Below are 27,990 nucleotides of genomic sequence, written 5' to 3'. Positions count from 1 at the left end.
GGCACTCAATAGTATTGACAGTCCTGCCCTGCTCTCCTGGTTTTCCATGGAATCCAGGGGCTGATACCCTGCAGGAAAAAAAGCAAATTAAAGTTCCTGTGCTGGCACATCCCAAAATCCAGGATTTTATGGCCTGCCAGGCTGTTTTCTCCGTGGCTTTATCACCACAAGCTGTGAAGGGCTACAAAACTTTTATTTTCTTAATTGAGCACAGCTCTCTGCTCAGGAGAAGGGATGGGAAAGATCCAGTGTGGATATTCAGGATATTCATACACCTCATCCATGATGCATAAATTCCATTCAAACAAAGGATTCTGTCTGGTCGGTGTCAACTTCTTCCTCTGAATCCTGACCGTGAGGCAGGAAGAAGTTATCTTCTTCTAATAATGGGGCAATAAATTCTTTTTCTCTGAAAGATCTAGGTGTCCTGTGGCTGCTAGCTGGTGCAAGTCCTCTCTTTAAAAAAAAGTATCTCACCTAGCATAGTTCCTATTTTAACATTCTGTTCTAACCTAAAACTGTATTTACCAGACTACTTAGGAACATTAATACAGCGTCACTTTCTAACATAACACATGTAATATTCATTTGAATATTTGCGAAAAGCCAATCAGAAAAGACACATTTTTCACAGTCCTGCTGCCGGATTTCACAAATCCCAGGCTGGGTGTGGGGCTGGCTGAGGATCTGAGCCTGGAGGCTGAGGTGTGGAGGAATGGTCTCACACTGCCAGAGAGAAGGGTTGGATTAGAGAGTTGGGGAAATTCGTCCTTCTGAGGGCTGGGATGGAATTCCTGTGCTGGCACATCCCAAAATCCAGGATTTTATGGCCTGCCAGGCTGTTTTCTCCGTGGCTTTATCACCACAAGCTGTGAAGGGCTACAAAACTTTTATTTTCTTAATTGAGCACAGCTCTCTGCTCAGGAGAAGGGATGGGAAAGATCCAGTGTGGATATTCAGGATATTCAGGAATCGTTTCCCTACTTTCCAAACACCACAGGATGTCAGACAGTCCTGAAACTCAGGAGGAATTTGAAAGCAATAAAATTGTTGAAAGGTGATAAAATTGTCCGAGCTGAAGGTTCTGGGCAGGTATTGGGATGGAATTATTCCCTGGGAGGGGCTGGGATTCCAAATGGGAACTTCCCATCAGCATTCCCAGCTCATCCTGCATTCAGGATTATTAATATTGGAAATTTGGAACTCACCCTCAGTGTCCACAGCAGAATGTTTGGTTTTGTTTGTTTGCTTTTGTGGGGTTTTGGTTTGGTTTTGTGGGGTTTTTGTTTGCTTTTGTGGGGTTTTTGTTTGCTTTTGTGGGGTTTTTGTTTGCTTTTGTGGGGTTTTTGTTTGCTTTTGTGGGGTTTTTGTTTGCTTTTGTGGGGTTTTTGTTTGCTTTTGTGGGGTTTTTGTTTGTTTGGCTTTGTGTGTTCTTTAGTTTAGGTTTTTTTGTTTGATTGGTTTTTAGTTTGTTTTGGTTTGTGGTTTTTAGTTCGGGTTTTTTGTTTGGTTTGTGGACTTCAGTTTATTTGGGTTTGTGTCCTTTTTGTTTGTGTTCCTTATTTGGGTTTGTGGTCTTTAATTTGGGGTTTTTGTTTGCGTTTGTGGGGATTCAGGTTGTTTTTTTTTTTATTTTGTGGATTTTAATTTGGTTGGTTTTGTGTCTTTTTAGTTTGTTTGGTTTGTGGTTTTTAGTTTATTTGGCTTTGTGTGTTCTTTAGTTTGAGGTTTTTGTTTGTTTGGTTTGTGGTTTTTAGTTTATTTGGCTTTGTGTGTTCTTTAGTTTGAGGTTTTTGTTTGTTTGGTTTGTGGTTTTTAGTTTATTTGGCTTTGTGTGTTCTTTAGTTTGAGGTTTTTGTTTGTTTGGTTTGTGGTTTTTAGTTTATTTGGCTTTGTGTCTTTTCAGTTTGTTTGGTTTGTGGTTTTTAGTTTGTTTTGTGTCTTTTTAGTTTATTGGAGTTTGTGGTTTTTAATTTGTTTGGTTTCTGGGTTATTAATTTGTTTTGTTTTTGCGGATATTTTGGCTGGTTGGTTTTGTGGGTTTTTAGTTTCTTTTGTAGGTGTTTAATTTGTTTGGTTTTGTGGCTTTTTGTTCATTTGGGTCTGCGAGATTTTAGTTTATTTGGATTTGTGGGATTTTAGTTTAGTTGGTTTGTGGGATTTTACTTTATTTGGGTCTGTGGGATTTTAGATCATTTGGATTTGTGGTTTTTAGTTTGGTTCGGCTTTGTTTGCTTTGGGTTTTCCTCCTCCAAGGACAGTCTCAACCTACCAAACCCAGAAGCTCATTTGGGCAACTTTTAGACAAAAATCTCAATTATTGAGTCCCCAAAGCCAACAAGAACTCCACCTGATCCATCAACAGAGCCAAACCCCAGCTGGGAAAAGGGAGAAATGCAGCAGCAACATCCCAAAAAAATCCCAGAGCCAGGAATGCTCCGAGAGGGACGGAAGCAGCAATAAAAATACAATTTAATTGTATTTTCTCCATCTGTTTGCACAACTCTGCAAAGAGCTTGTGAAGAATGAGCCCAGTATTTATCTCCAAACAGCTCCAGCTCCTCGGGGCTGTTTCCCTCGGGATTTCAACGCCTCTAATTCCTGAAAATGAGCAGTGTTCGTGCAGCCCTAATTGCTCCTTTTCAGTCAGTGCTTGCAGAGAGAATTTGGTGCAGCTGCCATGGGTGTCTTGGGAAGGGAAAGTTTCAGCTCCTGGAATTCCTCAGGGATCCACAGGGCCCTGATTCCCCCGGGAATTCCCACTGAATTCTGCTTTTTGTGGGGGAAAAATCCAGACCATCAACAAAAACCCCACCCTACAATTCAAATTTAAAGTTACAAAGAGAAAGGTTCCTTAAAATAATAATTTTTAAATATTTTACTTAAATATTTGTGTATTTTATGTTTTTATATATATATATATATATTTAAATAGTCACTTACTGGTTTATATCGCTTTAAAAAAGGAACCTGCTTCCCTCCAGGAATTCCCACTGCATTCTGATTTTTGGGCAGGGGAGAAAATCCAGACCACCAAATAAAAAAACCCACTCTAAAAGTAAAGTTCCAAGTTCCATAGTTGAGTATTCCTAAAAAAATAGCATCTGACATTATTGCATCCCTCTACTTCTACAGAGCCCTCTTAATTTCTATTTTACTTAAATACAGGTGTATTTTACATCTATTTCTATTTAAAATATTATTTATTAATTTTTTCATATTTGTATTTATTTCTATCCCTTTGTATCCCTTTAAAGTCTATTTTTCCTCTATCTATATATATAAAAAATAGATATATCCCTTTTTTAATATATATTTATTTATATTCCTCTTCTACAGATAGATTTATAAATTATGTCCTGACAAGGATATAAATGAAAATACAACCCCATGCTCTGCTTGACAAGGTGGGGATTGCCCCAAAGTTGGATTTGGGAAGCCTTTTCCAAACTGAACATTTCCACAATTGTGTTTTTCCTTAAATCCCTTTTAATTTGTCACCCTCTGCTCTAACACAGCACCCAGAGGTGGTGATTTCATAATAATTGAATTTACTTTAATAATTTAATCTTCTTTTATCCCTTCATTAGTGAACAAATAAACCACCTGCTCTGCATCCCCTGCTTTATTTATTATTTCTGTGGAATTTGTGCCACTTTTCCTCTCACTGTCTCAATCTTGCCTGATTTATTTGAAGTCAGCTCTGAGTGAATTCCTCAGCAAGGAAAGGAATTAATTCCCTTTGCAGTCCAGCCTCACAAATCTTCCAGGGCAAGCAAAAAAATGGGCATTTCTACATTTTTAGGAAGATTTTTTTTCACCAGATGAGGCTGTCAACATTCACATCCCAGTCAAATTTAACTGGGATTATTTATAACTGGCACCAAAATTCTGCAGCTGAAAGGAAATTCAGGACTCCACAGCTGGGTTAGGGCTGGGAAAAAAAAAAATCCTTTAGTGAGAAAAGAAGGAAAAATCCCCCAGTCTGAGGGTGAACGGGGCTAATTAGGAAATCATGTTGAATTCAAGGGACAGTAAACAGGGAAAGAAAACAAATTTAGGGATGCTAAAAGCATGAAAGCACTTAATTTCAATATTTTCTAAATGAGACGTGCTGAAACGGAGCTCCCTGAACTGCTGGTGTTTCCTGGAAGCTCCGAAGTAAAAAAATTACCTTGAGATCAAAGCATTTGATTGAAATGGAAATGAAATCCTCTCTGTTCTCCCAATTCCCCAAGCAAAAGCTGACAGGTTTTCACTCCCACTGCTCCTGCCATGGGTGCCCTCAGCTCTTTTTCCACACCAGCCACTAAATCCAGATTTGTGCTGGCCCAAGCCTCTCTCCTCTCCCCAGATGGGAATTTGGGGGGTCCATTCCCAGATTTTCAAGCCCCACAGCAGCTGCTGCATTTCTCCCTTTTCCCAGCTGGGGTTTGGCTCTGTTGATGATCAGGTGGAGCTCTTGTTGGCTCTGGGGACTCAATAATTGAGATTTTTGTCTAAAAGTTGCCCAGATGAGCTAATGGGTTTGGTAGGCTGAGACTGTCCTTGGAGGAGGAAAACCCAAAGCAAACAAAGCCGAACCAAACTAAAAACCACAAATCCAAATGAATTAAAATCCCACAGACCCAAATGAACCAAAATCCCACAAACCAACTAAACTAAAATCCCACAAACCCCAATGAACCAAAATCCCACAAACCCAAATAAATTAAAGTCTCACAAATCCAAATGAACCAAAATCCCACAGACCCAAATGAACCAAAACCCCCACAACTAAACTAAAATCCCACAAACCCAAATAAAATAAATCCCACAAACCCAAATGAATTAAAATCCCACAAACCCAAATGAACGAAAATGTGCCCCCAGGAACAGGAATTTCTACAAGGAATACCCTGAGCTTTTTGGGTCACTTGGGAACTGCCAACCCTGCAGGGTGAGGTGGTGCAGAACCAGGTGGTGCAACCCAGGAATGCCCAGGGAACACAAATTCCCAGAAATCCCAGAATTCCCAGAATGACCAGGCTGGGAGAGACCTCCATGACCATCGAGTCCAACCCAGCCCCAACACCTCAACTCAGCCCTGGCACCCAGTGCCACATGCAGGCTTTGTTAAACACACCCAGGGATGGGGACTGCACCACCTCCAGGGCAGAGCAAACACCCCAGGAATGCCCAGGGAACAAAAACACCCCAGGAATGCCCAGGAACATCCCAGGAATGCCCAGGAACACCCCAGGAATGGCCAGGGAACAAAAACACCCCAGGAATGCCCAGGAACACCCCAGGAATGTCCATGGAACACAAACTCCCCAGGAATGCCCAGGAACACCCCAGGAATGCCAGGACGTGGCTGTGCCCCCACCCAGACCTCACCCTGCCCTCCCAACAAGGCAGGAGATGCTCAAACGTTCTCTGCTCACACCAAGCCCAGCTGATGCATCCCCATCACTGCCAATGTTTTTGTGCCACTTTGGTGCCTCCAGCTGTACTTTCTTCCTGTCTGCCATGGCACACAAACCTACAGCACTGCATTCTAAACCCCTTGTTTACCTTTGTAATTAATATTATTTTTTCGATATCTTAAACTCTAAAGCTCTAAACTTTCCTCTTCTTAACATGTCTCTGCTTTAAATTACAAATCCACATTCTGCTTCCAGCACCTCAGTCTGGGAGCCTTTTCCAAGGTCTCGGACCAAATCCTGGTTTAATTCTAAGCTTTGGTTTGCAGCTCTGAGAATTCCCTGCATTTTGGAATCCAACATCCAAGGAACTGAAGCAGCACTCCAGCAGCAGCCCCAACTGCATTTATCACCTCCTTCAGCCTTAATTAATACCCAAAATGCAAATAATTTGCTTTGGGGCAGGCTCAGGGTGGTATTTCAGCAAGTGAGCCCCTCTCCCACCCTCAAAATAAAACTCTGATTTATGCCAACGCTCTGTCTGTCACCCTGGCTCAGGTTAAGTTTTAAATACATTTATTTTCCCCCCTCAGTCACAGCCTTGAAAGCCTCCTAATCACCAGTCAAATAAACCCCAGATTGTTTCAGATGTGTGTGACTAAAGGGCAGCCCCGGCGCCAGCCTTTGTACAAGATTTCCTGCGGCATCAAGGTAATAAAAGAACATTACAAAGTGTACAAGGAGCTGTGTGTAAATGCCAAAAAATGAACTGGAAATGTCAAGGAAGTGCAAAAGCAGCTGCGTGTCCTCTGCCCCAGGATTTGGGAGTGACGTGTCTCACACAGAGACTGGCAGATGTTCCAGCAGAGGGGAAAATCCGAACAAATTGGGAACATTTGGAGGGGAAAAAAAGCAATTTTGCAAATGGATTTGTCTTTCCTCCCAATGGGTGCTGAGCTCACCTGTCCCAGAATCCTCACTTGTCCCAAAACCTTGGCCTGTCCCTAAACCTTCAGCTTCAACATCCTCACCTGTCCCAAAACCTTCACTTATCCCAAAAGCTCCACCTGTCCTAACATCCTCACCTGTCTAAAAACTTCCCCTGTTCCAAAATCCTCACCTATCCCAAAAGCTTCACCTGTCCCAAAACGCTCACCTGTCCTGACATCCATCAGAAATGGGGAAAGAGAGAAGGGAAATGTGGTTGGGAAATTGGGATAAAAAGGAGTCTGAGTCCTCCAAAAATCTGAGAGACCCCAGGGGAATGCCCCATGGCCTCTCCCTTTATTCCAGTAAAGTCAAAGGTCTCCTCTGTCTCCTTTTGGACATAAACCTCTGATGTTTGTGGATTAATTTTCTTGACATTACCCACCCTTCCCTGATATTCCAGGAAATTCAGCCAGAGCACACTTTTAACCAAAAAAACCCCACTCTGCTGGAAGGAACCATCCATTTAAATGCTGAAAAAAAAAATTAAATTACACAACAACAAAGCAGAGCTATCCAGCTCCTGGTGCAGACTGTGCAGCTCAGTTTCCCACCTCCCAAGCCCAGTTCAGGTGCAATTCCAGCCCCTCCTGGACTCACCTTCATAGCTGGCCTGGAAGCCTTGGGCACTGACGGCGTAGTCACTGACGAGCCACAGGGACAGCACCAGGCCTGTGCTGACGATGGGAGCAGGCAGCTGGAACCCTGTCAGCCTGGAAAAAACCCACACAAGGTCAGTTCCACCAGGAAAAACCCACACAAGGTCAGTTCCACCAGGAAAAACCCACACAAGGTCAGTTCCACCAGGAAAAACCCACACAAGGTCAGTTCCACCAGGGAAAACCCACACAAGGTCAGTTCCACCAGGGAAAACCCACACAAGGTCAGTTCCACCAGGGAAAACCCACACAAGGTCAGTTCCACCAGGGAAAACCCACACAAGGTCAGTTCCACCAGGGAAAACCCACACAAGGTCAGTTCCACCAGGAAAAACCCACACAAGGTCAGTTCCACCAAGAAAAACCCACACAAGGTCAGTTCCACCAGGGAAAACCCACACAAGGTCAGTTCCACCAGGAAAAACCCACACAAGGTCAGTTCCACAAGGAAAAACCCACACAAGGTCAGTTCCACCAGGAAAAACCCACACAAGGTCAGTTCCACCAGAAAAAACCCACAGTGAGGTCACACTCACCATTTCTGATCTGGCAAAAAGCCCACACAAGGTCACACTCACCCAGAAAAATCCACAGTGAGGTCACACTCACCACTGCCCTCCTACAAAAACCCACACAAGGTCACACTTACCAGGAAAAACCCACAGCGAGGTGACATTCACCACTTCTGACGTGAAAGAACCCCACACCAGGTCACACTCATTGGGAAAACCCCACACCAGGTCACACTCATTGGGAAAACCCCACACCAGGTCACACTCATTGGGAAAACCCCACACCAGGTCACACTCAGCATTGCTGCCCTACAAAAACCAGGAGTGGGGTTGATCCCATCACACTCCTGGAGGAGCTCAGAGCTCCTGAACACCTGGGACAGCCTGAGAGCAACAAACCCTGGGCTTTTCCCACCTTCTGCCTGCCCACAGGAACTGCTCCTGTCATTTTTCAGAGTTTTGCACAGGTTTTCTCCACTCCTGTGGTTCTTCACTGGTTCTGTCCCAAGCCCCTCCCTGGTCACCAACACCTGCCCTGGGACACTCCACAAACCCAGCCCCGGGATGCTGGAGCAGAACCCACCCCATGGGACAGAGATTTTGGGGGGCTGAGTGAGCCCAGGGCTTTGTTCAATAAGGCTTAAAATGTGTTGAGAACCTTGGAGTAAAAATCTGACTGAAGAGTTCTACAAACTGCACTAAACTGAACCCAAAAGAACAGGCAAAAAATGGATGTTAACAACTAAATAAACCTTTAGTGGTGCCTCCAGAGTGTTTGACATGGAAAAGGCTGGAAGGTTCCAGGAATCCTCCCAGCACCAGGACAAGAATGGGGGTTTTATGTGGGCACAGGTCCAAAATGCACCAAAGGATGGTTCCCACCCTGAGGTAAAAATCCAAGCTCACAGCCAGGAAATTGCTGCACCAGAGGGTCTGGGAGCTGCACTGCAGGAATTCCCAGGACATGGGCACAAATCAGAGTGAAGAAAATAAAATTGGACAAATCCAGGAAGTCCCACCTGCTTCCCTTATGGACTCGCAGCTAAAGGACAACTGATTTTATTATAAAAACCTGTTTATTACTGATTTCCATTAATCCCAAACACAAACCCTTGGTGCTGAGCCATCCCCAGACCAGCTTGTTGACCAAAATTACATTTTTACAACTTCCAAACCTCCTCACACGTAGCCAAGGGGATTCCTGGACAGATTTCCAGTTTAAAGGATTCCCAAAGAGGACTCCTGCCTGCCATTACAGGGGTCAGGAATTCAGGAGCAATCCCTGAGCTGCCCCAAACCCAGATTTTATAAAACACAGGAGCAGCAGGAACTGAAGGAATTTGGTATCATTTGGGATCAAGAGCGCTCAAAGGATCACAAGGGCAGGAGTAGCACGAGATAAACAGGAAAAAAGAGAATTTAAAGCTTCTTACAACACACTCTGAGGTTTATCCCACGCGGAGCAGCCAGACTTTGTGCCAGGGGGGTAAAGGATCACCTGTGACACAAAGCTCTCTGCCCCTTTAGGAAATAGCCGTAAATGTTATTTCATTCAGGGTGTTTCCCCTCTTCACACAGAATGAAGAGGCACCCACAGAACAAAACCAGATTTGGGGGAGAAATTGAAATTTCTCTGAGCACCCAGCCCAAGCAATTCCTGCTCAAAGTCATCACCAGCCCCTGAGACAGCGAGGGAACTTCCCTCCTCTTCTCTCTGCCTCTCATTGAGCAAACCTAAATATTATTTCACACACATTTGAGCTCTGACTGATGAGAGCTGACAGGCTCTGCCTGAGAACTTTATTGAAGCAAAAATTCCAGTTATTGGCAGAGCTCACGGAGTTGCCAGCCCATGATTTAAGTTTTAATGTCAGCACAGCAGCACTGACCAGCCCTCAGCATAAAATCCACGGTCTGGGCAAGCTGGAAGGACAATTGCTCCTGTTTATTAACAATCAGAGCTTCCAGGAGCCAGAAGGATTCAGTTTTTACTGTGCTGAGTGGAAGTGTCATTGTTTTTATTAATTAATTTGGCAGTTTAATTAGAGTGGCCTGCTGAAACATCCATGCACTTAAAAATAAAATCCAGGAAATGCCTGGACCAGCTTTAATAAAAGCAGAACCTGCTGATTTATCTTCCCCTGATCAGCCCATAGCATCACCCAGGGATTTGTTAATGCTTTTCATTCCCCAGAGTGGATCTGCTCCCTCTGAGCTGAGCTTTTTGCATCGTGGATTCTGCTCACAGCCCCTGTGCTAAGAGGATCCCACTCTGCAGATGTTGCTTTTAATTCAGGGCAACAGGAACATGTCCTTTACCTGTAAGGAAGAGCTGCCGTCCCCCAGGAGTCACAGGAATTAAGTGTTACCTGAAACAACACTGCCCTGCAGCATTTATTCCAGCACAACTGCTGTTTTCTACTAACAGGGCTTTAAAAGAGAAGTTCCTGTGCACGAGGGCATGAAATTGTCACTGAGCTTTTTCTCAGAGCCCACACTGGCTGGAGAGACAATTTCCAGGGGAGCCTCTAGAAACTGGTAAAGCCAAGCAGCTCTGACCCTCAGAGGGTCCCCACCAAAGGCACCAAACCCTGCTCCCCACACACCCAAAATCCCCTCAGCCCACAGGACATCACAGGTGGCTCCACTGCAAGCCAAGCGAGCCAGGAGGGAGCAGGAAATGCTGCTGCAGTCAGGGAATACCTGTGCAGCACCTCCAGCCCTCCCTGGGCTGCTCCTGCAGGGAAATGCTGCCCTGGGAACGAGCTGGAGCTGCTCCTGCTTCTCAATAAACCACAATAAAAGCCACTTCTCCTCTTAAGCCTCCAGCCAATGCACACAACTGATTTTTTTTTTCTTCTCTGATGTCCTTGTCTTGTCCAAGGCAGCATCCCCTCGAAGAACAATCATTTACCATGGCCATGTTCAAAACCTCAGCTCTGCTGTTGCAAAGCCCCAGGACAGGCAGCATTGGCAGGAATCCCTGCTTGGTAACTGCTCTCCTGCCTTCCTCCCTAAATCTGCACCCCAGAGAGAGTCAAAGCAGGGGAAAGGCAGACAGAACATGGAATCATTCCCCACCAAACAGCAATTCTGACATCGCTGATCTTCAGGGCAGCAACCACAAAAAACACACTCTAACAAGGCAAGGAAGCAGCAAACTCCACTCCTTGTTTTTATGGAGGTGAGGGCAGTAATGACAGCAGGAATAATCATATTCCATTCCTTCTGTACCTCTAGCCAAATGGATTATTGAGTGATTATCCCCTTAACGTGCTCCGAGCCAGGGCTGATTGTGTGAGATCTGCAATGTGTTTTTCATTGGCTTAATTTTGCTCCTGCAGCGAGGAACCAAACGAAACCAGCGCCAGAAATGCCACTTGATAAGCTTGCCCTTGCTAAAAATCAATATATCCAAACAAATCAACACAGAAATCCTCAGCTCTGTTTGCATCCCTCGTGCTCTGCTTCAGGTGTGCCACGGACGCTGCAAATCTGCCTGGTTTGGCTCCCAACTTGCAGCAGGACAGGAAAAATCAGTTTTGGGAGAGCTGATGGCAGTGAAAAGCACCTTCCACAGGTGAGAAACCCCACCTGCCATGGAGATCAGCCTGGATGGGACAGAATCCCAGAATCCCAGAATCAGGGAGGTTGAAAAAGCCCTCCAGGACCTTCGAGTCCAAGCTGTGCCCAATCCCTACTTTGTCCCCAAGTGCCACATCCAGCCCTTCCTTTGGATGCCTCTCCAGGGATGGGCACACCAACCCTCCCTGAGCAATGCCTGAGCACCCTTTCCATGCAGAAACTTCCCCTAAAATCAATTTAAACCTCCCCTGGTTCAACTGGAGACCATTCCCTCTCCTTCTGTTCCCTGGAGCACAGCCCGACCCCCTGGCTGTCCCCTCCTGTCAGGAGTTGTGCAGAGCCACAAGGTCCCCCCTGAGCCTCCTTTGCTCCAGCCTGAGCCCCTTCAGGAGCTCCTTCAGGAGTTTTCCAGCCTTCCCTGGACACTCTCCAGCCCCTCTGGACCCCTCCAGTGTGCCAGCACTGATGGCAAACTGCCCCGTGCCCCCCAAAAGGAGCTGAGCCCAGCCAGAGCCCCCCTGGCTGCTCTGCTCAGCAGCTTCAAGCCACACCTGAACATTTCTGTTCCCCCCAAACCCCAACACCCAGGCTGGACCCCCAGGGCTGCTCCAAGCCCCCTCGGCTCCATCTGTTGCACATTTGCCATCCCTTGGATGCAGCACGGCCGCGCTGACGCACTTGGGGAGTGCAGGTGCCGTAATTAAAGCCCAGCCCATTATTTTTCTGGTAGGATGCCCACCATCAGCTCGGGCTGCAATCAAAACAGTTATTGCAGCTGGCAATCCAGCAGCCTTTAAAGCATAAATGCTGGAGAAGTGTCTCAGAACATCTAATGAAAATGCACTGGATTGTGTCATTTAACCCAGCATTAAATTACAGCACCCCAGAGCTCGGTGAGCTTTTTCTGCCTGTCATTTAAAGGCACCTATTAGGGAAAATTTCCCATCAAATGAGGCACTCTCCTTGCTGTGGGCAGGGTAAATGACAGCAGCCTGGCACCCCTGCACCATCCTGGGATAAAGATCCTTGCAAGGCAGGTGGGAGGGAGGGGATGCTGCCCCTCTGCCCAGCCCTGGAGGGCTTGTCCAGCTCTGGAACCTCAGCACAGCAGGGCCAGGAGCTCCTGGAGTGCTGCAGAGCTGAGGAAGGGCCTGGAGCAGGAAAGGCTGGGGCTGAGGAGATGCTGAGAAGGGCCCTCAGCCCAGGTGCTGCTGCCTCAGCCTCTCTCACACATCTCATCCCTTCCCCTTCCTACAAAACTTCCCCTGTTGCCCGTGGCTGTGGATAAAAGCCACCCCTGAGCAGCCAGCTCTCTTCTCCTGGCATTTCCTCAGGCTTGGCTGGGGCAGGAATTTCCCCCCTCAGTGGCTCTGTTAGATTTTTCCCTGTATTTATTAAAGAAAAACACAATTACAGCGAGATGTCAGCTTTTTTCCAGAGCCCATGGACACGAACGCTCTCATTAATCATCAATAAAACAAGCAGAGCATGATCTGAGAGCACTCCCAGCTCCCAAATGCTGCAGACACTTAAAAGGCAGCTCTGTCCTCCAGGCACAGCTCGCTGGTGTCACTGAGATAGTTGTCCTTTCATTTGCAGCCCTGCAAGGCTGAAATGATGCTCTGGACCAAAAAAAAAATCAACTCTCAACCAACTTCAAAGGATCCTGCAGTGACACAAGAACAGCTCCCAGTTGGATTTAGCCAAGCTGGTGGAGGGATCTGTGCTCAGAGCCCAACTGCTTTTGTTTGGGAGTCGGGCACAGAACAAATACCTGCACAGGAGTGCTTGGATCTGCTCACATTTCACTCCCACGGCCACTCTGATCCCATCCCAGCTGCTGGAGAATTCATTCCAGACCAGTACAACCCACTGGTTCTGACATTCACTATTTTTGTTTTTCTTACCACGCCGGTTAACAAGCAAAGGGCAAAACCCCTCGTTTTTTTTCTGTTCTTTAACCTCCACCAATGTGATAAACACCAACAATTTTCCCAGGAATTTTATCCAGCACGGCTCTCAGTCTCAGGAATCAGCTGCACCTCCCTCCCCTGGCCAAGCCAAGCACAATCCATCAAGGCCCAGGAGCCCTTTGCTTACCTCTGACACTGACAAAGCTTCATTAACCAACACGGGCTCGGGGGACAGTGACAGAGCTCATAAATCCCAGCCTGGATGGATTTCTCCGCTTGTTTAAAGCAGGGTTTGGGTCAATTCCCACTAGAAAAGTGTTATTTATAGAGCCCAGAGCCGGCACAGCCAGCTCAGATATATGAGGCCTTCATGGCTCAGGCTGGGGACAGGTACTGAGCATCAAATTTCAATAAATTTGATTTTCCATGCAATGCAATGGACTGGGAAGAGCATGCAGTTGGATGTGATTTATTATTTTTCTCACACCCATTCCATGCTCATTTTTCCAAGATTTCCTGGCACTGCAGTGGGATTTTGTCCCTTCTGCCCTGCTCAGGTGAGACCCCACCTGCAGAGCTGCCTCCAGCCCTGGGGTGGGAGTGGGGAAGGTTTTCCTGACCACGGGATGAGCTTTAATTCCCTTCCCACGCAAACCCTTCCACAATTCCATCAAATCCAACTGCGGCACCTCCATTCTCAGCCTCGTTATGACAAACCAAGAGGAAGAAAAAAGACAAATTCACAGGAAAGTTCATCAAATCTCAGTCACCCGCTGGCAAATCCGAGCTGACGTTCTGAGTAAACAAAGGCAAGTTTGGATACAGCCCAAGCACGGCTCAGCAGCTTCAATTCAGAACTTGGCAGATTTGGGTTATTTCTCTCTTTCTTCAAAATAAAAACCAACCCCCCCCAAAAAAAAAAAAAAAAAAAAAAAAAAAAAAAAAAAAAAAAAAAAAAAAAAAAAAAGAAAAAGTCACCAGGGGTGTGAAATGGAGTAAATGGGAAAAATAAGTTCTTGGAACCTCCTGGAAATCACACAAGGTTTGTTTTTTGCTAAGCACAGGGCAAGGGGGGAGCAAGGAGCAAGTGCAGGAATGCAGAGTCCTGCAGGACAGGAGCAAGTGTCTGACACAGGCAGGATGGAGGGGCTGCCAGGCCAGCAGCTCTCTGGGATTCTGGCATTTCACAGCAGGGAAAGCTGAGAAGGATTTGCCCAGGGAGCAGAGCAGCTCCCGGGCTCAGGGCAGGATGGATCCCTGCTCCTGGGGGGGATTCCAGCACTTCCCTGTGCCCCACACCCTCTGCTGCCCTGCCCTGCCCATGCTGGCACCAAACCCACAGAGGGCAGTGCCAAAGTGTCTGACACAGGCAGGATGGAGGGGCTGTCAGGCCAGCAGCTCTCTGGCATTTCACAGCAGGGAAAGCTGAGAAGGATTTGCCCAGGGAGCAGAGCAGCTCCCGGGCTCAGGGCAGGATGGATCCCTGCTCCTGGGGGGGATTCCAGCACTTCCCTGTGCCCCACACCCTCTGCTGCCCTGCCCTGCCCATGCTGGCACCAAACCCACAGAGGGCAGAGCCACCACGCTGCTCACTTGACTCCAAGGGACGTTATTTTGGAATAATTTTAACCAAACTATTATTTGTGTCAAGTCAAGAAACTTTTGGGACAGGTTCTTAAAAGCAGGGCCAGACTGGAGCCACCTCCTCATCACAGAGCAATGTGTATAATAATAAAAGTAATTATTCTTAATAAATAAAAATTTTTGCAATAATAATAAATTAATAAAAAATAAACAAAATAAAATAAAATAAAATAAAATAAAATAAAATAAAAATTATTATTGTTGTTGTAGTAGTAGCAATAATTTAAGCAACATCTTCAGAGACCCTGCCTGTGTTTCTCACCTCAGAGGTGTGAGCAAGTCCTTTAACCCCTAAACCAGGACAAAACCTCTCCATCCCCATCTCTGAAGAGGCTGCCAAAATATCCCTGCCAAGGCTCCTCCTGAGCCTACAACATTCCCCACAGTGCCAGGGAAAAAGCTCCCACTCTGATTGAATCAGCTGCTTTTATCACTCCTCCTGATGCACCCTCTGCTAATAAATATGGAAAAAGTGAATTGAAATTGCAGAGCCCTGCTGCAGTTGCATTAACTCCATTACCTCTCCCAGACTTTCAGCTCCAGTTTCATCAATTATCCTGCAGACAGAGTTTAAACACTCAGCACTTCCTCAGAACAAAACGGGGACTCTGCTGAAGGGTCCTGGAGCTGCTGGAGCAGCTCAAACACGGCTCTTCCCAGAGAGAAAAACACAAATAAAGTGGATTTTATCCTACACAGCAGAGAACATAAATTTAAGTGGGGTTTTGTTGTGTTTCTTTTCCCATGGAGTTAATGGGAAGTGACAAAAGGCTCTGCTGAGAGGGAGGTGGGGCTCGGATGTTTACTAAAGGTGACAGAGGATTTAGCTGGCCCTCTGCTTTATTTATCCTTCTCCTTAGCAAAAAGAACTGTAGTCACCTTGGAGACATGAGGCAGTGACAAAGGAATATTGCACTGGGCCAGAGGTGACTCCACACAAACTCCTGACACAAGCACTGTGCATTCCCAGCTGACAAATGCTGCTTTTCCAGGAATTTCTTTACCAGGACAGAACCCCTGGATTTTTTCCTTACCATAACTGAACCCCAGGAATTTCTTTACCAGAACTGAGCCCCGGGATTTTTTCTTTACCACAACTGAACCCCAGGATGTCGTTTCACCCCAAATTTGCATCTCTGCAAGCCACAGGAACACCGGGGGAACTCTCTCCTCCCTTCGTCCCTTCCTCTCCTCCTCCCTTTTGCTGTTTTTAAGATCAAAAGCTTTGTGGTCTTGATTGGTAATTAAGTACAAGTCACCCGGGCTGCTTTTTCAAAGAGTAATTAAAAGGTTATCAGGAGAAACATGCAAGGTGCAGGTAATTAGGTCAGCCCAGAGATAACGCTGCTCTTATCACAAGGATCACATCGTTTCCGAGTTCAAACCAAATCCTTCAACTTTCAGTCAATTAAATATGGCCCGAGATGTGGTTCTGAACTGCTCACACAGCAGATTGATGGCAATCCTTCTCGTCACTCTTCAGCCACTTGTCAGGGAAGAGGGATGAGGATGTGGGAGCAGCTTGAGGAGACACTGCGAGATGTGGGACGTGAGCTGCAAGGGAAGCAGGGCCCTGTGCCAGCAGCAGGATTTGTGTGCTCTGCACAGAACCCCACTGAAATACTGACTGCGAACGTTCCCCCAGACCCTGCAGGCACAGGAATTTCTGCAGAACCCTCCTCAGAAGGGGCAGGTTCCTCCCAGATGTGCCAATAAACTGGAATTTGCTCTTCCTCCCCGCGACGCCCGTGGAAACGCGGCCGGCACTGCGAGGCCCTGGGAGTTGTTTTCCTCTGGATGCAGAGCCTCAAACAAACGTTTTCTCAAGCAAATAAAGTCAGCATCACTGAAATGTTTTGTTTGAACAGGGAAGAGAGCAGAGGAGGACACAATTCCCTGCCCACAACAGGTGGGAAGGGAAGCCCAAGGGTTGGAAGAGACTGAGAAACCCCAGCATTGCTCAGCACATTCATAAGTGAGGAGTTTCTGCTGGTAGAAACATCCCGTGTTCTGTCCCCTGGGTTTTTTTTAATATCTCTGGAAGGAAAAAAACCCAAAAATCTGATTTTCTACGCTGACCACTTGCATTTGGAGTGTAAATTCAGCAGGTCTCACTGGGAAAACAGAATTAGGGAGCTACAAGGACTGATGCACAGGGAGACTGTAAATGTGTTTTCCCTGGGTCTGAGAACAAGCCTGAAGCTTCAAATCAGGGAATCTGCAAGTGATTTAAGACTCTCACATTAAAGGGGTCCTGCAAATTACTGGCAGATGAAAAAGCTGGGGGAAGCCACGTGGTTCTGTTGTTGCCCACTCTAGGGATGTCGTGGAACAAGAGTCTGACACAAAGAGGTGCAGAGTCTCTCCCAAATCCCACAGCAATCTCAGAGCCAGAAATAACCCCAAGAATTCAAATTGTAGTCAGCTCTGTGCTGAGTTTCTGAGGCCAGCACAGTGGGAAGGCAATCAGGAAGGGAACCTGATTGGAGCGACCTGGGAACAATGCCACAATCACAAGGCACAATGGGAACTGGGCAAAGACTGTTCTGGAATAACTGCAGGACTCCCTGATCCCACGGCAGCTGGGAACTTGGAGGAAGAGGATTTAGGGAGAGTCTGGTCTGGTGTAATGAGCTCAAGAGAAGGGGAAGTCCTGGACATGAAGCAAATCTTGATGGCCCTCATCAAGGAAGAGAAAACTTTGCAGCCACCAAATATAATTATTATTAATGTAATAATTATAATATGCAGCTCTCAGGTTTCACAGAAAATGCCCCCACAGTGGTTCCTGCTGAAAGCCAGGAGCTGGGAAAATTCCAGTGGACAAGGAGGAATGTGTTCCAACTGAAAAAAAAAGGAAGTTTAGGTTATATTTATGGGAAAAATCCTGCCCTGTGAGGGTTGGGAGGCCCTGGCACAGGTTGCCCACAGAACCTGTGGCTGCACCTGGATCCTGAAGCGTCCAAGGCCAGGTTGGAGCAGCCTGGGATGGTGGAAGGTCCCTGCCCATGGCAGAGGATGGAATGAGATGGAACTGAAGTTCCCTTCCAAACCAACCCACTGCAGGATTCTAAAAACCCGATGATTCCAGAGAAGCTGGAAGAGCAAAGACTTGGAAACGAGCTCTGATTTCAGCAAACAAAGCAAAGTCATGGCACTGAGAGATGACAACAGCCCTGGATGTCTAAATTAAGGCACTGAAACCCATTTAATATTCACGTCCTCATCACAAACACGCAAGGCAAATTCCCTAATATCCAGTAAAGCTGTTTATTAGCAAATGCCTCATTGGATTAGGGCTGCTCTTATTCTATTAGGGAACCTTCACACCACATTAAATTGCAAGACAAGAGGGTGTTTGCCAGCACATGATGAACACAACATTAACCCCTTCCCAGGAAGTCCTGGAATGGTCTGGGTTGGGAAGGACCTCAAATGCATCAGGGATGCTCAAAAATAGAAGTTTGGGAGGGGAAGAGGCAAAGAAATCCAGTTGTCCCTTCTTTTCCCCTTGCTCACAGCTCATTTTGGGTGAGCTCTGATGAGTGACACGTGGCCATCCATCTTCAGGGCTGCACCTCCGTGATGAATGGAGAACATTTGGAGAGCAGGCAGGAAAAAAAGCAAAATTGATGGCCATGAGAAAGAAAAAAAAGGGAGAAAAAAGTAACCTGGTGTTAGGCAACAGTTAAGAGTTTAATGGGGTGAGATTGATGTAATAATAAAAATAATATCTGGGGTCTCCTGAGGTGGAAGGGACCCACAAAGATGAGGGGACACCCCAACAATCCCACCCTGTGCATAAGAGCCTTGCCGAAACACTAAAATGGGTGAACAAGGAGATGAGACATGAAACAGCCCAAAAGAGCCAACTCCAGGTTTAAAGTTACTAATCCAGAAATGTCCAAGGGAAGAAAGCGAATGTCCAAGGGAAGAAAGCAAATATCCACCATGCAGGAGTTCATCTTTTACTGTGCTGAGCCTCCCGAAGTGCTTTCAGACCTCAAGGAACCCCCCTCTTCTCTTTATTCCCCTTTCCTGCCCTAAATACAGTCCATTTCCTGAGCTCAGAGGTGGAACATTCCCAGGTGGATTTTGCTGCTGGTTCCACCCCCAGCTCCCATTCACCTGCCCAAGCTGCACCTGAACCTCTTCTGCTTCCTCACCTTCCCCAGTGCAGGGTCACAGACCCCCAGGGCAGACCCCCAGTTCACACTTGGGAGGTTCCTTGCTGCTACTTTTATTTACAACCAGAATATTCATGTGAGGATCTCTCAGCAGCATTAACTTCTAACCACACAAAGTTTCCTGAGCTGGATTTTACCCCCAGTTTTCCACCTTTCCATTATCCCCAAAGCAAAGCACTGAACCTCCTGATTAAACACCCAGGTCCCATAATTAAAGTGATTCTCAAGCACAGTTGCCAAATGAGGAGATGATTTATTTGCATAACTGAAATAATCTACATAAAGAGCTGATTTCCACCAGGGTGCAGCTCAGATGTTCCACTGGGGTCAGACAAGACACTGAGGTCAATGGATTTGTCCTGAACTCGAGTGCTTTGAAAGAAAATCCATTTCCAAGGATTCAGAGCCTGGATGCTGCCACTGCTCCCTGGGTTTTTGGATGCATCACTGTCAGGGTGGAGCTGCCACCAGCACCTCCAGTCGTGTCCCCAGCTGAGAGGGCTGAGATCACGACTGCTCCACAGCTGACAGCTCCCAGAGCATCTGCTGCCACAGCAACACAGCAAAATCTGCCTCCCACAAAACTTTTTTTAACACTGAAAGCCTCACTGGAGAAGCCATGGCGGGTTTTCCTACTAAAGTGGATTACTGAACACTTCTTACCCCTGGAGATCCAACAGATGGGAGGGGTGCAGGCCTGGCCAGCTGCTGGATGGACTGGGGGTTAAGGAGCAGCCCAGATTTTGGGGGAAAATCCACAAAATCCACAAAAGCTTTGGCAGAGCTGTCACTGAACCCCACAGTCCATCCTCCCACTCCAGAAGTGTCCTTTGGACTGAGGGAAGCTCTCTGCACATTAACTCTGCTTCCCTCCTGCTCCATTTCCTAATTAACTCCTCTGCATGTCTGGGGTAAGTCTTGATAAATCATTAGTGTCAGGAGTTCAGAGAAACATTTCAAGCCTTATCAGAGATAAGAAATCAAAACAACTGTAAGAACTGCTCATGGAGAAACACTCCCAGTTTATTGCAGCATAAACATTCAAGGGCAGATTTAATCCCAGTGGCAGGAAGGGGAACATGTTTATAAACATCACTGTAATGAACACTGTACCTCGTTCTCAGATTCCCCTGCTGAGGCAGCCCGTCGTAGATGGATAATACATCAAAATCTTCCTCTAATGCAAAGGAGTGGAAAACAAGCTGTATCCTGTTCTGCTCCTCAGCAGTGATTGTCCACGTGCAGTTTGCATAATTGGGGTATCCATAGGGAAAGCCTGGGCTCTGTATTGTCCCGTTTGGGCCCTGCAATGTGTGACTGCAGTTCTGGGCTGCCAAGAGAAAAGACAAAAGCACAAAGTCAGAGGGTGTCAGGTGAACATTGAATGTCCTCAGCATCCCAAGAGAGCATACAGGGCTCTTCCCACCAGGTTTCTGTGCCCCAGGAAACAGAGGAAAGTAAAACCTGAGGATGAAGTTCTGGCCTCCTCCCTGCAGGGATGTGGAGCCCAAACCCCCAGACACATCCTGGGCTCTGCTCCCAGCAGCTGTGAGCACAGCTGGATTCACAGCTGCTGCCTGGCCCTGGGGACAGCTCCTTCCTCAGCCACCCTTCCCCAGCCCACCACAAAACCCAGAGTTCTCCCATCACACTCTGACTGCAGCAGTGCCAGGGGCCAGGCCCTGCTGGGTCACAGCACAGGGACAATGGGACAATGCCAGAGCTGAGAGTCCCCCAATTCCATGGACAATGCCAGAGCTGAGTGTCCCCCAATTCCAGGGGCAATGCCAGAGCTGAGTGTCCCCCAATTCCAGGGGCAATGCCAGAGCTGAGTGTCCCCAGTTCCATGGACAATGCCAGAGCTGAGTGTCCCCTAATTCCAGTGACAACTCCAGAGCTGAGTGTCCCCCAATTCCATGGACAATGCCAGAGCTGAGTGTCCCCCAATTCCAGGGGCAATGCCAGAGCTGAGTGTCCCCCAATTCCATGGACAATGCCAGAGCTGAGTGTCCCCCAATTCCAGGGGCAATGCCAGAGCTGAGTGTCCCCAGTTCCAGGGACAACTCCAGAGCTGAGTGTCCCCAATTCCAGGGACAATGCCAGAGCTGAGTGTCCCCCAATTCCAGGGACAACTCCAGAGCTGAGTGTCCCCCAATTCCATGGACAATGCCAGAGCTGAGTGTCCCCCAATTCCAGGGACAATGCCAGAGCTGAGTGTCCCCCAGTTCCAGGGACAACTCCAGAGCTGAGTGTCCCCCAATTCCATGGACAATGCCAGACTGTCTCCTTCTCCCCCAGTTCCAGGGACAATGCCAGAGCTCAGTCTCTCCTTCTCTCCCAGTTCCACCTGGCAGAAGCAGGGCTGAGTGTGCAGGCAGTGCCACATCCCCCCCTCACCCTGAGAAAGCAGAAGGGACCCCAAGGAGTGACAGGCTGAGCCACCACGGGCAGCCTGGCTGGCCAAGGCTGCCTGAAACCTGCATGGCCAAAGGTCAGCCACAAACCTGTCCTGACCCCAAAAAGAGCAGGACAGAGTGCAAGGCTTGACCAAACAAACCATCCTGTAAGGTGCCCTCCAACCCTGACTGGGTTCACTGGAACAAAAGACAGCAGCAGCAGCACTCACGCCCCTGTTAGCCCTGGTGGGGGGACACAGGGGAGAAATCACCAGGCAGACCCTGCCTTGGGGGGCTGCTGGCTCCTCTCAGCCAGTTCTGACAGGCTTGTGCTCCTCATTCTGCCTCAACACACAGAACATCTTCAGTCAGTATCTCTGAGGAGCTGCTGCAAAGCTGCAGAGAACAAAACCCCTCCTGTAACACTGGTGAAACACCTGAAACCCCACTCAAATCCATTTCCCCTGCCCAAGGCAGTACTGGGAACACTACATCCCAAAGATAAAGAGCCACGATGTACACTTACAGGACATATGAGATTTTCTTCTCCCTGGGGACACAGGTACATGAATGTGTTTTGGGAACAGCCTAAATGACAAATTCCCTTCAGCCTTTTGCTCTCCCTTCACTGCTGCTGTACCTGGATATCTTTGGAGGCACAAAGGACTCACTCCAAACTGCTCCAACCCTCACTGCTTTAGTGGAAGAATTCCCCCACACAAAGCCAAATTCCAGACAGCTGGAAGGGTCAATCTCATGGCCCAAAAGCTGAGTTTCACCTTTCTCCTCTGAGCTGCTGCTCCAGCTTTTCCCACCCATGCTGGATTGTTTACCCTGCTGATGGGGACAACAGAGGCTTTCAAGTCGAAATGCATTCGAGTAGAAATTACTTCTTTGATTTCTCCTTGGTTTTTTTCTCCTTTTTTGGTTTTTTTCTCAAAGGCAGCAAAGGCATTTGCACTTCTGAGTGCCAAGCAGCTACAGGTACAGAACTGCGGAGTGGTGCTCATTAAAGGCAATTATAATTAGATTGACCTACTTTGGGTGCAAAAAACGCTCCGTGGAACTTCTCCCCGCAAGACGGAGTTCGCCGTTTTATGAATCCAAGACAGCCCATCCTATTTACTACCCAGGGAATCTTTTTGTAGCACGTTTATTGGATCAATGAGAGGCAGGACAGCCCCACAATCCACCGGGGATTAAAGTGAGGGAGGCACAGGATTCCTTGACTGGAGTATTTTGCATTTCTGTAGCACCTGGCTTTTTGTCACTACATGAGAGACTAATCCGCCTCCCTCCTCCACTTGGGCTCCATTTCTTTTGGGGAGTTCACTGGAAAAGCTCAGTGCCAGAAAGCTGCAGAGGAGTGGAATATTCCTGTGATCAGAGGAGAAAAATGAAGCCCAGTTTGGTTTAAGAACCAAAGATCCACAAGCTCTGTTCTCCAATTCAGTCGAATCCTTTCTCCAACCTCAGCGACGCTCAATAAGCAGCAGGGGGATATTGAACTGTCCCTCCTGTTCATTTTTATTTTAATCATAAGTTCATCAGAACAATTTAAGGCAAATGGGAAATTAAAGAGGCTTTATCTCTCAATTTCCTGATGGTGTAAGAGCTACCAAGGCTGCATGAAGCTCAGGAAATAAATTCAAGGTCACAGACACCATGTTCCAAACACTCCCAAGGTCACATGGAAGCTCAAAAATCCACAAACTCAGCCCATCCTTCCTGTGCCACAAATGGACATAAATCTATCTGAAAGAACAAATAAATAATAGAAAAATAAGACAGAGTTTTATGATGTATCCAATCAATCTACTGAAATATTTGCATGTTCACGACGTTGACCCAGAGGTGCTCTGGGCACAGATAAAAGAAAATTGCTTATTGCAAACAAAGCACAGCTTTGCAAAAGCTGCCAAACTGGGCAGTAATATATTCTGTAATAGCTGTAATAGCAGAGAACTTCATTTATATTGGACATTGCTGGAAAAAAGTCATCAGGCACGGAAAGAAATCCGGGAAGCTGAGGGAATTTATGTGTTCTATCATTTGCTTCCAGGTCTGAGTTAGTTCAGCTCATCCTTGACTGACAAAACCTTATCTGAAATTCAAAATTTCTCCTGTGAAGATTGCAGAAACAATTCCCTTTATCCCTTTGGCCCAGGAGCACAAACAAGTAGAAAGATATGAAAGGGCAGCGCCGGCGCCTGTGCTGGCAAGTTCCAGGTGGATTTGGGGTTGACAGAGGACAATTCTCCTAAAATTTCTGGCACATTCTTCCTATCCCAAAGACTGACACGAGGCACCTTGAATTCCTCCCGCAGAGATGAGAATGCTGCATCATCCCCCCAGCTCAGGTGTGCTCCTGTGGGTAGTCCAGCTCCTCATCACTTCTCCGTGGGCTGACATTCCAGAGGGTGGGACCCCCTGGGCTCATCACAGGGATGGCTTCGTGGGCATTTGTCCCATTTGTGATGCAGGGAAAACAGAGCTGCGGCCAGGCTGGGCTCTGCCAGCACCTCCTCTCAATTCTGGAGAGTGGTTTTTTGGGAGTGGGTCCCTGAAATGAATCCCTCAGCGCTGCTTTACTGCAGGAACTTCAGACAAGGACAAGGGATCACTGAGGGCATCATCATTTGGGGGATCATCATTTAGGAGATCATCATTCAGGATCATCACAAGATCATTGAGGCTGGAAAAGACCTCCAAAACCATGAAATCCTTTAAGGAAACCCACAGCACTTGGGGAAAACATCTTTACCTGGGACACCACCAATGGAATTCACTGATGGTGACTCAATACCTCAATTTTTTCACATGTTGGTTTAACCAAGTCTCCACTTCCAAGAGTTCTTTTGTGCAACTCTTTGAACAATCCCCAGACTAACTGGCTTCACCCTGGGCTCCTCACGAGGGAGATGATGGAATATTTACTCTGCACTACTCTCACAGAAGAACTGCAGTTTGTAACACACAGTTTAATCCACACGGTACAAAACTTAACGTGACCAGACACTGCAGTGAAAAATAAATATCAGCTGAGTAGAGGAGAGCCCCAAACCCCCCAGGCTTCACTGTGGGGCTCCATGAAGAGAAAGGAAGGGTGGCAGGAGCAGGAAGCACATCCTTGTGCTCCAAAGCAGAGTTCTTTTGACAGGACAAGCTCCAGGAGTGGAGGCAGAGGCTCAGGGGAGGTTTTATTTCCACTGTAAATCCAAAGTCATCTCGACACACGAGCCAGGACCGCTCTGGTGCCAGTCACTGCAGATTTAGAGAGGCCCTGGAGCAGCAGGGCTGGCTGGGCTCTGGGGCAGCAGTGTGACAGTCACTGCACACTGACCAAACCCACCAGGTTATGTGCAGGAAAAACAGGAGATTCAGCCGTAGAAGAACACTCACAGCAACAGGATTTTGTTTTTGCCTTTAAACAATCAACACTTCAGGACAGGAATGAGCTGCCCTGGCTGCTGCTCTCTCCCAGCCCTGCCTGACAGGGAATTCCAGGAGCTCCAGACTGAGATAAACCTGAACATCCAAACTGTGTCACTACAAACCTCCCCCCTCTGCCAGGAGGTAAACAACAATAACAAACAAAGGCATTTTCTGACGTGACAACTGCAAAGGAAACCAGCAGGAAAAAAATCATCTTCCACCTACTTGCAATTCCTTAAACTTCAATCCCAGGCCAGATCCAGGGGGTGTAAACCAAGGAAGAATTGTAGCTGTTGGTTTACACCATGTTATTATCCAAGCAACGCTTGAGAGAGAGGGAGACTGAATTTATCTCTGAAGTGCTTCCTGAAATACAAGTCGCTGCACTTTGTTCCTCAGCAGAAACAAAATCTAATTTAGCAAACGCTGATGCATGGTCACTGCACAATTCAGTGGGAACAAATATCAAATCATGCACAGTGCCTTGCTCTCAGCAGCATCGTTTATGGAGGATCCATGGCTGCCTCCTCCCTAATGCAGCAGTTTGGGGTTTTGCCATTTGCTGTAGTTACTGTTACTCACACAGAAATGCTGTTATTCCGTGTTGTTCTACAGCCCATTCCGCAAAGGCAGGCACATAAAAAACCTTTCTTTCCCCAGGAAAAGTGAAATGCACAGGCAAAAACTGAACCACCAGGGGCGAACCCTGCTCGTCCAGCAGCACCTCCAAGGTTTGCCCACCTCACCTCACTGCTCAGAGCTCTCCAAACCCACCCACACCAACTCCTTCTCATTGTTTGAAAAGGAAAAACGTTCCTGTGCCCACTGTTTAGTGCTGTGCATCATTTATCAGGCGCTAAAGATGCCTCCTTTAGGGTGGTTCAGCAAGTCATTACAACTGATCACAACCTGGGAGTAGTTTACTCCCAGCCCTGCTCTGATTCCCTGTCTCACCCAATTTCAGTGAGCAAAGAGGGAAAGCACCTCCACACTTGATCAATGCCAGCCTTGCTGCCCTCAGGATTCACCTTCCCGAGCTGGAGCTTAACCTCCAGTCTCCTATCAAAGCCTGCTGGGTAATAAATAATGCAGAGTCATTCCATTAACTAGAACTTCATCAAAAGCCCGTGGATCCAAGAGCATCATCAAGGGATGATTTCCATCTCAGACAGCCTGAGCCTGCTCCCTCTGAGCACGGGGAGGGATGAGCTGGGCAATGCAAGGGCAGGAAAAGTGCATTTGAGCTGGATTCAGCTCCTGCCAGCACTGCCAAGCCCAGAAGAATCCAAAGCCCCAGCTCAGCTCAAGTGAGGACACCCAGATTTGCACAAGTGCACAAATCCCCAATCACCACAGTTCTGTGGGCACACACAGCCCTTCCCTCCCAGTCCAGGTGTCCCTCACTGTCCCCTGCCACCCCTTTGTCCCTTCTGGTGCTGCCCAGGCTGTTACTGCAGAGCCCCCACACCCCAGCACTGCTCCAGCCCAGCAGTTCCATTTGCAAGCCTTCCCAAGCAGGAAGAAAAGAGGAACAAAAGACGCAAAAATCATCCTCACGTGTGCTCTCCCTCCCTTTCCCAATCAAAAATGTCGTCCTGGACAGTTATGAAAATTCCTACACGTGTCTGGGATTCCACAAAAGCTCCAGCTGAGCCACCACACACCTGAAAACCACAAACACCCACACAGGAAAAAGGAGTTTGTGCCAGGGGAGGTTCATGTTGGATATTAGGAAAAATTTCTTTTAAATATCCGGGAAAAATTGAGGAAAAATTTTGCAGAGGCAGCAGGGTGACGGGAGGATGCAGCCTCCTTTTTATCCCAATTTCCTGCTGCATTTCCCTTCTCTTTCCCCATTTCTGAGGTACTTGAGAGGTTCAGACTTCTCAGAACACCTGCTACCAAAGATTCCTCTCCAATGTACAACCCTCCCTTTTTAATTCTTTTAAATATCTGGGAAAAATTGAGGAAAAATTTTTGCAGAGGCAGCAGGGTGACGGGAGGGCCTGGCTGCTGTCCCTGCCCGTGAAGGGACCAGCCCAGCTCCCTGGCAGGCTCTGATGCTGCATTTCCTTCCCCAGTGACAGGAGAGCAGCTCTGTGAGGCTGCAGGCAGGAGTCTGGCACTGACAGTGCCCTCAGCGTGGCAGAGACTCCTTGATGTGTCCAGGAGAAATATCCAGACATGTTCAGCATTGCACAGAGCCCAGCACCCACCCCACAAAAAATATTTTTTGTTTCTTCTTCTCTATAATTTTTGTATAACTAGACTACTGTAATTCTGCAGTAGGACTGCATTTACGAGTGATTCCTTAGAGAGGATGTTCTTGTGGCAGGTTTATCTGGACAAAAATCCACATAACTGAAGGGAGTTTTTGTGCTGCCATTAACCAAGCAAAATTCAATCTGAACCATAGGCTGAAAAGGAAAATGCAGCTTTCTGCTGCCCTGGCTCCTTGCTGGACCCCTCCTAACCACGTGTGTGTCTGTGCTGTGACAAAAGGGACTTTATTTGGTGCCTTTGGCATGAGAACAAGGGACATTCGTTCTGCCAGGCCCACTGATCTCCACAGGGCTCTGAGGCACCTTGGCTGAAGGAGTTCAGACATTCATAGCCCAAAAAGCCCAAGCTAACAAAAAACTTGAGCGCCCCAGGAAGAGTAACACTTGAAAAATCAAATTAAGCAGCCCCAGTTGATAACATTTTAAACACAATCCCAGGTTTCTGCCCTCTCCACTTCTCAGCAAATCCATTTCTTGGTGCAGATGTTCCACATTTTAAGTGTGGCCCCTGTGGCACTGCAGCAGCTTCAGATTCAGGTGAAATCCTGGACCTGTGTCACAGGACCTGCTCACAGACACAGAATTCACCCCACAGCCCGAGCACAAAAAAACTGGGCTGGAAAACTCCTGGCAAAGCTTCCACACCCCGAGATGTTTCACTGTGTCAGGAAAATTCATCCACAAACACCTGAGGTTTATGTCCAAAAAGAGACAGAGGAGTCCTTTGACTTTACTGGAATAAAGGCAAAGGCCATGGGGCATTCCCCTGGGGTTTCTCTAATTTTCGGAGGACTCAGACACCTTTCTATCCCGATTTCCCAGCTGCATTTCCCTTCTCTCTTTCCCCATTTCTGAGGTACTTGAGAGGTTCAGACTTCCCAAAACACCTGCTCCCAAAGATTCCTCTCCAATGTATAACCCTCCCTTTTAATTTCTACATTCTTATAGAATTTAGGGGTTTTCCTTCCCCATCATTTCCTTCATC

General features: G+C 47.3%; 1 protein-coding gene across 1 annotated transcript in view; it reads right to left on the bottom strand.

The window, feature by feature from the left end:
• Window positions 1-27,990, bottom strand: part of CSMD2 (CUB and Sushi multiple domains 2) — a 243,818-nt gene that overhangs the window by 200,787 nt on the left and 15,041 nt on the right. The window contains exons 3-4 of the mRNA XM_039733794.1: window positions 20,006-20,222; window positions 6,993-7,105 (exon numbers count right to left, since the gene is read on the bottom strand). Of these exons, the coding sequence (XP_039589728.1) occupies window positions 6,993-7,105; window positions 20,006-20,222 (330 nt within the window). The remainder of the gene's footprint in view (window positions 1-6,992; window positions 7,106-20,005; window positions 20,223-27,990) is intronic.

Source organism: Passer montanus, unplaced genomic scaffold, assembly GCF_014805655.1.
Source record: "Passer montanus isolate IOZ18808 unplaced genomic scaffold, ASM1480565v1 scaffold89, whole genome shotgun sequence".
Classification (NCBI taxonomy): domain Eukaryota; kingdom Metazoa; phylum Chordata; class Aves; order Passeriformes; family Passeridae; genus Passer; species Passer montanus.
Note: the sequence above shows the minus strand (reverse complement) of the source record. Positions and strands in the feature narration are given on the sequence as shown.